Consider the following 12,955-nt stretch of genomic DNA (forward strand, 5'->3'; position numbering starts at 1 on the left):
TTTTTTTATATGTTGCTTCATTCTTTTTTTTATGTGTGAAATACGTTGAAAACTCTTTCGATAATAGTGGCAATAAAACTCAGATTTCAATATGTTTATGTTTAATTATATGTCCATTTCATCTAAAAAATTAAATTGAAAATTAGAAGAATTATGTACTTAGTACAATTTGGGGAGGATACAAAATATTTGGGCATTGATGATAATTGGCACAGAACAAATGATATATAAAACTGGTGTAAAGTGGAAAAGAATGAATTGGTGACAGTTTGCAATACATAGCTTTTGCCAAGTAATTTGCGTTTGCTCCAAACAATATACAGATCGATATAACCAAATCATATTTTAGAGTGCAAGTTGTATATTTGGTCAGTTCGCTAAAATGATTGTACTCGTTATCTAACTATATATTAAAAAAAATGTCTAATATTTTGTATAGAAAATATTAATTTTGTTAGCTTTTATTTTAATAGACATTTATTTATAGAAATTTATTTAATATTTGATATTTAGATCAAGGTTTGACTAAATTTAAATTTAAGCTAAAAAAAATCATATACAAAGGGGTAAAGTATTGTGTAATAACAATGACTCAATGCAACTCAAACTCAAAACCTTAAAAAGATGTTACTATTATTAAAACAAAGTAAAAAAGGAGTTATTTGGGATTTGGAAATACATCTATAAGACTTAAAATTAAGTTACATGATTTATGTATAGTCAAACAAGATTTCTGATATGTTTGGAGACATAAATTATTTTTTTATGATGTTCAGAGCCCGTATTGAATCTCTAACTAAATTCGAATCACTCATTGCAGGGTTCATTAGCTCTAACAAAATTTTTCCTATATTAAAAATTTGAACTCGAGCAGTTCCACTCTCACCATTCTGTCACAATCCATGTTGATGACATAAATTAATTACTTATGATGGTGTGAGGGATAAGAATAAATAGTCATGCGATAAAAAAAATAGTCCTGGAAAAAGAATTTAGTGTCTTGTTTGGTTGTCATGTTTGAGGTAACATATCCCACTATTTATACCATAGTGATGGAATAAGTTAACATACATGGTGGGATAAGTTATTCCAAAATAATTAATCTTGGGATAACTTGTTCCCAACCAAATGACTTATTAGAATTGGCCACGTGTTGTGATCCATATTTTCTTTTTTTTAAGAATCGGCAAAAAGTTTGTTCGGAAGAGACTTTTGTCCAAACGTAACCAAGATTGGAATTTGATAATTATAATACACTTTTTATTTGTAAAAAAAGTAGTAGCATTTTTGTACTAAATTCCAAATACATTTATAGGAACGCATTAAACGTAGATATCGCCCACCAATTATGTTAGTGCTCAGTTGCCAGAACTCAAAAATATATGCATTGTTAATAAAATATTTTTTTAAATAATACAACTTATTATATAACCTTTTACTTTGTTGATTGCGTTAGAGTTTGATTCAACACTATCTTATAATTCTCTCTCGTTTCTCCTTTTTTCCAATCCAAATATTTTTAAGTTTATTATTTATAAAAAAAACTATGAATGCAATTAATTAATATGAGTCTACATTTATTTTACTTGATTAAAGTTGATGAGTAATATTATGTTCATTTAAACATATGATTCGTATTATCGCATATATAATTTAGTCGCTTAATTTGATTTAAATATCGAGATAAATAATCTCTATAAATTCGAAGCTAAAACTTATTTAAGTGATAAAATTAAATAAGCAATTACATATCCTATAATAAATTTTAAGAATATATATTTCGTTTTCTTTTTTCTCGTTCATCGAGAGAATACCGATATCGAATATCCCATTAAAGTCAAATGATTTAGATTTATGAGTAAAACTTTTTCATATTCGAGACTCAAAATTGAGATCATTAAAAAAAACTAATATATCATATCTTGTATACTTTAGAAGGAATTAACAAAATTTGGTCACTTATAAATAAATAGAAAACTAATTGAGTTAATTTGGTGTGTTGTTAATTTTGTCAAAGTTTGTATGGTGCTTGGACGGCTCTTGTTCCAAATATTGAGGAAGCTGCCTAAATATATCGCCACGTGTCGTTGCTTCATTCATCTCCCCTTGAAGAAATGTTTGTGTACACGTGTTGCAAAATCCATCGCACACAACATAATACACGTTGCGTGCCGTGTTTCTTGTCCTCTTCCTCTTCACACTCCTCTTTTCACTTCACTTCATTTTTATTTTTTATTTTTCTAAAATTTGTCAATTGTTGCCAAGGGAGAAGAAACTATTTTAAAACATCTTTGACGTCAGCATGACGTAATAACTTTGATAAATATGCCATTAAAACAATAATTAAAAACTTATGATTTTACGATTAGTTAATGTAAAATGTGATTGCAACAATTACAAAAATGGATCATTTATCCCGAAAAGAAGCAATCCGCATAAAATTAAGTTATATGTGTAAGGATCAAAGTAAGATATAATATTACATGACCTATTTTGAGTTTGAGAGAAGAATTGATATATTTTACCATGAGTAAACTACTTTATTTTTTTTTTATCAATTATTCAAACGTGGATTATACAAGTTTTATAAATAAAAGTTATGAGCTTGAAATCTTTGGAAAGATAAAGACTATAAATTACACAATAATCAAATAATTAATTTTTAAATTTTATGGTCACAATAAAAGGGTTATTGTTTTTTGCGATGATTCAGTTGGTTTGGAGGGTGATCAATCACACAGATAAAATGTGATCGACCTCCCTCCCTCGTTGTTTTCTTAATCGAGTCTGTTGCATAAGACTTACCTATTACAATTCACATCTCCTGAGCAGGTTGTAACACAGAGAAATTTCATCCAACGCACATAAAATATTCACCCAACGGACAAAAATTGTGACAGAGCTTATAATTACCGCGGGTTATATTCAAAAACAAAAATTTGCTACGCTATGCTTTTATTAGCTACGTGTTTGAATGTTAAATATGACCATTAATGTGTGTTTGGAAGTAAAAATTTCCTTCTCACTTATCCACAAGTTAAAATAAAATATCTTAAAGAAGAAAAAAACAGGAAAACGGCTTTAGCAATTGACAAGTATATATAGTAAGAAAAATAAATGTAGAGATAAATATCTATTCCCTCTATCTCTAATTACTTGTCTACTTTTTTTTTTAATTGTTCTTAATTACTTGTTTATTTTGATAAATCAATAAATGACAAATATTTTTTTTCTATTATATCCTCAATTTATTACTTTGAAAAATATAAACTTTTTAAAAATCTTAAGTTTTTAATTCATCCACTTTATAGTTAGTAGGAATAAAATGGTAATATCATTACATCAATTATTATTTTTTTAATAAGTGTATCACTTCAAAAATAGACAAATAATTAGAGATGAAGGGAGTAGTTTTTTCTACATCACAATTGTTCCTATCTAGTCTAGACTAGAGTTGATAAAGTAGATACTCCATGTCAAAAAGTACATTTTCTAACCAATCAAAGGAGATCTATTACATTCTAGAAAATTGTGTAATAATATTAATTTAATCAACAATAAAAACACGTGTCAAATTTTTGTAGAAACTTTACAACTTAGGTGTCTTTCTAGAAGGATGCCCAACCATAAAGCTAACCAAGTATCTCACCACTTCATAAAGTCTCATGCCCTCTACCTACACTTAATTTATTTATTTTTTATTTTAACGGTAGAAAAATAATCTAGTGAATCTAAGCACAGTCATGGTGAGGAATCAGAGTTTTTTTTTTTTCCCTTTATAAAATGAAAGGGTTTATAATTGCGTAAAAAGTATATAAAATTAACGAACAAAGTAAGAGTAGGAGTACTATTTTGTTAGGAGTACTATTTTGTAATATTCCACTTTTTGATTTTCTAAAAAGTCATCTTTTGCTTTAGCTTTTAAAAAATAGGACTTGTCTTGTTTTCAAGAGAGTAACTACGTGACAAATGGTCAATTTCCATAACTTAGTCATGCTTATCTAAAAAAAAAGAGTTAACTAAAAGCCCATCATAATAATAAACAAATATTAAATTTATATAAATTAAAATAAAACTTTCAAAGAGTTGGATTTGTGTTTGGATTCATAATTTTATCTATTTTAACTAAATCCAAGTAACTTTTGAACAAATTGATTATAACTATTTATTTGGCATGCGCAGTTTAATTAATTTATATGTATAGATTAAAAATCAAGAGGGTTTAACTGGGAATTAGGTGATTACGCACTTGCGCACGTAATAAGTCCATATTGCCAAGTAATTTGAGTAGTGATAATAATCCACTACTCTTTCTTAATTTGACCTTAGAATAAGTCAAATTTAAAAAAGCTGAGTCATACGCTTAAATCCTTTACCATATTAAAGAGGGTTTTCTTACACTTAACTTGACCGACTCCGATACAACGCATGTGTAAACGTGTCAATTCCTCTTAATATTTTCTTCCTTAACCAAATTGAATTAGAAATTAAAAACGCTTATATTAACCTCTACAACTCGTTCACCGCCATTCCATACGCAACTTCCAACTCTCCAAACCCTAACCCTTATATATATATCACACACTTCTCTTTCAGTTCTTCACTCTTTCACTCAACTTTCTTCTATCAGCTTTTCTCTCTTCCCTCTCTGTTTCTCTTTATAAACTTTTATTTCTAATAATAATAATAATTCTCGATGTCGATTGAAGCTTTGAAGTCACCCACGGCAGTGCTACCACCGCTGGAAGAGATTGATGATTCGCATAATTTGGATTCGTGGGCTAAAGGAAAACGATCGAAACGACCACGTATTGATAATCCACCAACTCGAGATCAGTATTTAGCACTCTGTTTACTCATGCTCGCTAACGATGACGGTACCGGATTTGGAAAAGGAAAAGGAACCGGTTCGATTGGTGTTGTTATTGAACAACAACAACAGGAGAAAAAACCGGCCGAGTTGAAACCGGTTTTTATTAAAGAGAAAACAGAGCAATTATTCAAGTGTAGCGAGTGTCCTAAAGTTTTTACTTCTTATCAAGCACTTGGTGGGCATAAAGCAAGTCACCGTAAAACTAACGTTCCTGCCACCGGAGATGATGATAACAATCCGTCGACGTCTACTTCCACTAGCGGTGGCGGCGGTAATATCTCTGCTCTGAATCCGAGTGGCCGTTCTCACGTATGCTCTATTTGTCAAAAGGCTTTTCCAACTGGACAGGCTTTGGGTGGACACAAGCGCCGCCACTACGAAGGTAAACTCGGTGGTAACAATCGTTATATAAGCGGCGGCGGTTGCGGAGAAGGCGTTCACAGTGGAAGCGTTGTGACTACATCAGACGGCGGCGGCGGCGCGTCGACTCCGATTGCGCGTGACTTTGACCTAAACATGCCTGCCTCTCCGGGATGGCAATTGGGTCTGACCATTGACTGTGGAGGTAGAAGTCAACATCCGATTGAACAAGAAGTAGAAAGTCCTATGCCTGCTAAGAAGCCGCGTTTATTTTTCGATTGAAAATTCTTAATAGTAATTTGATGATTGAATTCTGTTTAAGTCAAATTAGTTAATTGGTTTTACATGTGATATTATTTTACTATATACTTTTTAGGAAAAAGTAAAACATTTATAAGTACTAGAGTACCTTTTATCATTTTGTATAGAGACAAAAAGTAGGTTATTCATTTTCTACTAGTTTCTGTTGTTCAATATAATATTCTTTTTTATTTACTCATGAATTTATTTTTTATTTAGTTAAATCTATTTTAATATTAGTAGTATATATATGTAAGGTGGAAATTTAAAGGACGGTGGATAGGGGTGTAATGGTACATGCCATAGCACGATCTGCAGAATGTTGTTATTTGGGCGCTGAACAAAAATTTGTCAATAAAAAGAAATTCTTCATGTTGCTATTATTTAATTCCATGTTCATTTCATAACTCTATCCTTATACTTATCATGATGCAAATCAGGATTAATCGAGACTTTTAAATGATAAATCGAATATCATTAGTAAACAAATGTATTAGTTTGTTCTACGTTTTCATCAGACAACAAAATAAAAAGTTGACCAAGGTAGGTAAACTTGAACATAGGATCGGTAAAAATATGAATTCAGTGCGTATTATTAGTTTTATCGAGAGGATGATGGATGGTTTGTCTAGTGTGAAATGAAATGTGTGTGCGTGATTAACAAGGCAACGTGTAGACTACGTGCATTGTAAATGAGGTTTTGTTCTTGAGCAAGCACCACATAACGCGGCTTGGAATCCTCATAATTATTATTTTATTAGAAAGAGTATAAACTATACAAGTCACCCCTATGATAGAATATTAAAGTAAAGAATGATGATGGGATAATATATTGTGAAGGAACTGTTTAGTTGTTTTGAGTTGTCAATATATTCTAAATCTTACTGTCACTCACAAGAATTGTATAGCAAATTAGTAGAGTAGGGTGTTTGTTTTGCCAGATACGTAAGACTCGTGATGCTTGCTTTGGCTGTACATCTTGTAGATTAAGTCATCTCAGAAGGTGTCTTTTGGTTACAGCCTCGACAGATATGCATATATTTGTTGGCGGTGGATTCATGCTAACGCATGCACTCATATAAGGCACAATTGTGCCATGACACTATTTATTTATTTAAATATCGATAGATGTTTATATTAAGCTAATAAATATATAGTTGATATGATTTAATATGATGAATGTCATAAACACACAAGTGTTTTCCTGATGAGATCCAACGTTAATAATGTCTTGCCATTTACTTTCATTTGTTTCTATTGAAGTTTCACAACGTAACCACACTAGCAGAGGAAAAAATTACATGATGTTCAAAAATTGCAAGAGTATTTTTTTTTTTTTGGACAAATGAGTATACTGAAAATTTTAAAATTAAACTAGTCTTAGCTCTTTTAAGGCGCTTAAAATCACTGGGCTATAACACATTATTGTGTCAAGGGTGTAGTGTAGAATATGTTATTTCCTAGTAACCAGGAAATTGAGTGATTCCTTCTTTCTTTCTACTAATTATTATGATGTCTTTTAAGTGTTTCTTTTGCACCCATATTCAAGATTATGAGGTGGTTTACTAAGTTTATACGCGAGTTAAGTTAATTTATGAGGATCTAATTTGTTGCTTATTTACATATTTGATCAACATTAAAGTTGTTTATAGATCAAGTTTGTATAAGTCGAAAAATCAGTCCATGAGCGGATTTGATTGGATTAATTACTGAGTTAAAATATGTTAAATTAATAAGTTATAAGGTCATTAACTTATTAACATTACTTGAATTGGATCCAAATGTGTTAATTATTGATGAGTCATACTCAGCCTGCTCAATTTTTACAAGGTTTTAATATCTTTTGTCATCTCCTAAATACCCTTCGGATAATGTATTTCCTCTATTTCATATTAGTTGACTCATGTTAATCTGACATAACTCTTAAAATATACTCTATTAATTAGAAATATATTTTACCAAATTAATTAATTAGAAGTGTGTTTTACTACACTAACTCCAGAATTACATTTTTTGTGGATCTTATCAGACGCCAAACATTTGCAGAATAAAGGATATATATTTGTAATAGCTTCTTCTAGTAGCTTTTACAGCTCATAGCAAGGTGATATACAATCACTTTAGTACATAGTATATAGTCTTATTGCACATATATATTGTTCTAGCAACTTTGCATTTATCACTTAACCCAAGTGTCATACTTAGCAAGTAAGAAGAAGTGTTCAAATTGGATTGTAAGTTAAATAATAAATTTACACTTGTTTTAAAAGCATCACCTCTTGATATATCAACTTCAATCGTGCCTAATCATATTAATTTTTTGAGAAAGTTTAAACTTTATACACTTACCTTTATCATTGTCTTTATACTGTATTATGTGTTTAGCTTAAATTCATTTTCTATTTAATTAAAGTTGTTTGTTAAGCATTAACAGCTCTGATAAGACTATACATAGGGTTCATTGAGGAACGTATGGACTAATTTATTAATTAGCATATGGTTAGGCTTCCTTTAGTTGACCTGGAATTTGTGTAGTTTCAATCCAAATTAATCTATTTGTGGAGACAGAGGAAAAATAATGTCATATATCTGAAATTGGTTGTTGGTTTAATTATTATTAATATTATTTTTAAAAGAAAACATTAATTTGAACAACAATTTTGGAAAAAAGTTTATATGGCTGTATTAATTCCTGAAACATGTTATTGGAGCTTATAGACTACTTCTTGCTAGATAAATTAGAAGAAAAAAAAGGCAGTCCGATGCATTAAAGCTCTGTTATGCATATGATCCGAAGAAGGGTTCAACCACAAGGAACTATTTATTATACACTCTCTTATTTTGCATTAGAAAAAAAATTCTGTTACTTCTTAAAATGTCTCTAAAAACTAGCTCTATAATAATTAAATTCGAAACCAAATTAATGCTCTACTTTCTTGCTAGATAAATCAGAATTTTGTCTTAAATCCAAATACGATTTGTTTTCGTTGTAAAAAATATTTTCCAAAAATGAATTTGGTGAATCAGCTAAATTTAGAAAGCCTAATGAGTTAGGTTACTTGCCAAAAGTTGCATTATAAGACCCACCCATTCTACAAATAAATCCAATTATTTTCCTTAATCAATGAAACTAAAAATTAATATGAAAAATTACTATACTAAAATTACTATAAATTTAGGTTGCTTTTACTTCTTCACTATACTAAAAATTATTACTTATTCAATTTAAAAATATAAAAAAAATTATTAATCAGTTTCTAATTTAATTTTATTATTAACTAACTTTTCACAAATTATTAAATTTTGTTATTTTGAAATTATCACTTTTTTTATTACTTTCTTAAAACCGTGTCGAGTAAATACTGGACAAATTAAAATTGACGGATGGAGTAGTATCATGCATGCCACTGGTTAATTGGTGTTAGGCTGGTAGTTGGAGTTTTTTTCAACTCTATTTTCTGTCCATTAATAAAGTTTCTAGTTTTTTTTCTCAGTGATCAGTGATCACCAAGAAATTAAAATATTTAGGGAAACACTGAAACCACAATGCTGACTTCTTAAAATAGTACTATTTTGTCTAAATATTATCATTTTCGGTACTGAAAATTCAATTCAATTAGGTGTTGTAAAATCAGCCCATAAAATAACAATATGTCCAATTCGTTTAGATTTGTAATGCTTAATAATCCAGTTATTTTATTAAAATTTAGTTCATTTTGATCCAATTAACTTAGCCGATTTTAAAAATATGTTGATACGTAACCTAAATTACCCATGAGAAACTTTGTCTAAATATTTTTGAAAAATAATTTTTATTATTTCATATGTTATATAAATAATCATGATATAATGACGGGAAATATTATTAGATACCCATCCATTTATTAACTTAAGTCATTTAGTCCAATCCGTTCATTTAACACATCTATCGCAATTGTTTGAGGATCATGATAGATGATTTTATTTCATTGGATATTCGTGAATAATTGATTATTCCTCCTCCTGAAATATTTGATATTTTTCCTTGATCGACGAATAATTGCACGATGATTAATTATCAAAGTTTAATAGCATTCTATTAATTTGTTAGTTTAATGAAAATTCAGTGACTAACACATAAATATTACTACAAAAAGTATAATTTTTCTCGTATCAAGAGAATTAATATCTCAAAATATTAACTTAGATGGTCTATTTTGACAGAAGAAAAATGAAATATGACATGTATTATTTAAGATGGAAGGAGTCATTTTTTTTTTCTTTTTGTCAACTAATTTGTGGAGCGAAGTAAATATAATATGCCAGTGAGGCTAATGTATAGCATACGAGCTCATGGGAAGACTTCAATAGTAGAAAGCAAGTGAATAACTACTACGAATACTCTATACATTATACAATAATATTAATAAACGTTGGAAAAATGTGCAAAAACACAGAAAATAGAGAGGCTGCTAAGGGGCACTATTAAGTTGAAGATCAATATGAAAAATTCAACTTACTCTAACCTCCATTTGGTTTCAAATTGGAAGTGTGTTTGACTTGACCAACTTTATTAATATTCGACAAAGTCTGCCAATTAAAATACCGAGTTCCTACAATTACGTGACACAATCTGATTTCGTTATTATTTGCTATCTATAACGTATAATTTTATGAGTTAATTAAATTGAGAATATTTTGTGTAGTCTTTCTAATTCTACAAGATAGAATTAAGATCTATGTATACTCTTTTATCCCTGAAGTTTATTTAATGAAATTATATTGAAAATATTATTATTATTATTATTATTATTATTATTATTATTATTATTTATTTATTTATCACATATATATGATGGCTAATGACTAATGTAGAAGCATGGTCAAATCAATGACTTGACTGAAGTTTTGCTTCTGATCTTCATTGTCTAGTCGTAAAGGAGGTGGAAAGAGAGGCATTTTCAATTCGAAATTTGATTGTGATTCAATTAATGGAATTAAATATCACAGATTTGTATCATAATAATTTTTATGATTCACTTTTTATTATAACATTTTATATATTAATAGAAAATGTATATAAGGATGATGCGAAAAAATTGTTAAATGCTTTAACAACCAAATGAGGAAAAAGTGACAATTGGTTACCAAAAAAGTACAGCTTTGATTGTACCTTTTGCTTTCTTTTTTTAACCGAAAAAAGCTGTGTTTAGACATAATAAAATAAAGAGCAACTTTCACATATAGCAAACACAAAATTCATATTTGTATGTTATAACAAAGTTTGTATAATTGCGCTCCATAGCAAACATAAATATGTATACTTCGTTATACATTTACAAAAGAAAGCAGTTATATAATCTGTTTTGGTATACATATACAAAAAGATCAATTGTATAAAGTGAGAGAGGCGAGTGAGCAAGCGAGATCTGGGAGAGTGGCGAGCGAGATCTGGGAGAGGGGAACGAAAATATATGTATATATACAATTTTCACGCATTTTATACATTTACGTTTTTGTATAAAGTGAGAGAGGCGAGTGAGAGAGCGAGATTTGGGAGAGGGGAACGAAAATATATGTATATATACAATTTTCTCTCGCTTTATACAAACACAAATGCATTTTATACAATTTGCGTTTTTGTATAAAGTGAGAGAGGCGAGTGAGAGAACGAGATCTGGGAGAGTGGCGAGCGAGATCTGGGAGAGGGGAGAGAGGCGAACGAAAATATATGTATATATACAATTTTCTCTCGCTTTATACAAATACAAATGCATTTTATACACTTGCATTTATATAAAAAACGAGAGAGGCAAGGGAGAGAACGAGAGTGGCAAGCGAGATTCACTAGGAGAGAGGTAAAATAGCAATAGTTTGCTATGAGGTACAATTAAACCAAACTATATTTATAGCATTTAATTTGAATTAATAGTTTGCTATTCTATGCATTTTTCCCTAGAATAAAAAAAAAAAGAATGATATAGGAAAAGAAACTGGTTTAAAAAACAATCAATCAATATATATGTAAAACAAGACAATAACAACATATTGGACAGCAAACATATATTCCGATCGGTCCTGAACTCAAAAAATATATATATTGTTTTTTTAATCATGATTATTTTTTTAAGAAAACATTGGTGAAATGCTCTAACATTAAAAATAATCTGTTCTTTTCGTCACTACTTTTCCCTCCATCTCAATTTTTGTATAGTTTTTGAATTTCGAGATTTAAACAACTTTTTCTTTGACCATAATATCTTCATATATATTCTAAATATTTCAACTAATGTGATTTATAGTACTTTTTGAGTAGCTTCCAAACATGTAAAATTTTATTTTAAAAAATTGAAGATTCCGCAGGTAACTTCATGGTCAATAAAAATTAATTGACTCTTAAAATACGGAATTGAATCACATAAATTGAGACAGTGGGCGTAGAATTGTTTCCCATTATTGGACATTTGAAAGCAAAGCTTCTCGCGTGTTGTAGATAATTAGCCCAGTAGCATGCTTGGCCCACTCTACGATCATAAGAAAAGTTGGCCCAATAAATTAGAAATGGGCCGATAACCCAGGCCAGTAAATCTGTTTAAACTCTGGGCTATTAGTATGAAGCTTAGCCACATTTAGACCCGCCCTTTGAAAAGTAACCACTTTCATAAAAATTTAAATTTTACGAGTAAAAAATCTCTATGACAACTCGAAACTTCAAATTTTACTTATGAAATTTAAAACTCAATGAAAATTATTACTTTCAGTTATAGGAGTTGAGAAGTGCTATTTTTGTGAATTCTAGCTGTGGGTTGTTTGTTATAAAAAGATGATCCATGATTGTTGGAGGATTAAGCATAAAAAACTCATATAGGAATTGGCTAAAAATGTTAAGATTTCAAAAACTAAAAATTGAGTTTGGTTTCAAAACACGATTATAGAAAATTGTATTAAGCATAAAAATCTTATATCGGACTGGCTAAAAATGTTAAGATTCCAAGAACTACTAATTTGATCTTCGTTTTCAAAACACATGTTTCAATTTTTGTAGAAACTATTTTAAAATAATAATTTCTAATGACATTTGGTTGCATAAATGTCACGTTATCATAAATATTGAATTTTAAATTAATAATCTATAAAATCTATTAGATTTAATCGAACCTGTAACTAATACTCTTCCTCCGTCCATGTTTATCGGTTCCATTGGTAGCAACATTTAATCGCAGAGCTACCCTAATTTAACCGTACAAGTCAATAAATTGGCTCTCTTTCGTAAATTGAAAATGACATAATTTCTACTTTATTATCTCAAAAAATAGCTACTTTACTTTTTTCGGTTAATCATTTTTGTGGTACCAAGTTCAATAATTGCACAACTGTACACTCTATGATTTTTGCTTTTTAAAGAAAATATTAGGATGTACGTTTGATTGAAAACAAACCAAG

At 29.4% G+C, this 12,955-nt stretch overlaps 2 protein-coding genes across 2 annotated transcripts in view; one reads left to right on the forward strand and one right to left on the reverse strand.

Moving 5' to 3' along the window:
• LOC125815767 (uncharacterized) overlaps positions 1-12,955 on the reverse strand; it is a 162,375-nt gene that overhangs the window by 91,346 nt on the left and 58,074 nt on the right. The window lies entirely within an intron of this gene.
• Positions 4,604-5,728, forward strand: LOC125815774 (zinc finger protein ZAT10). Its single transcript, XM_049495327.1, has one exon. It carries the CDS (start codon positions 4,697-4,699, stop codon positions 5,513-5,515), a length of 819 nt encoding a protein of 272 aa, XP_049351284.1. The 5' UTR covers positions 4,604-4,696; the 3' UTR covers positions 5,516-5,728.

This window comes from Solanum verrucosum, unplaced genomic scaffold, assembly GCF_900185275.1.
Source record: "Solanum verrucosum unplaced genomic scaffold, falcon-dt-bn FXZP01000261.1, whole genome shotgun sequence".
Taxonomy (NCBI): Eukaryota; Viridiplantae; Streptophyta; class Magnoliopsida; order Solanales; family Solanaceae; genus Solanum; species Solanum verrucosum.

Coding starts and splice junctions, on each gene's coding strand:
- LOC125815774 (XM_049495327.1), top strand. CDS start 4,697: ATGTCGATTGAAGCTTTGAAGTCACCCACGGCAGTGCTACCACCGCTG.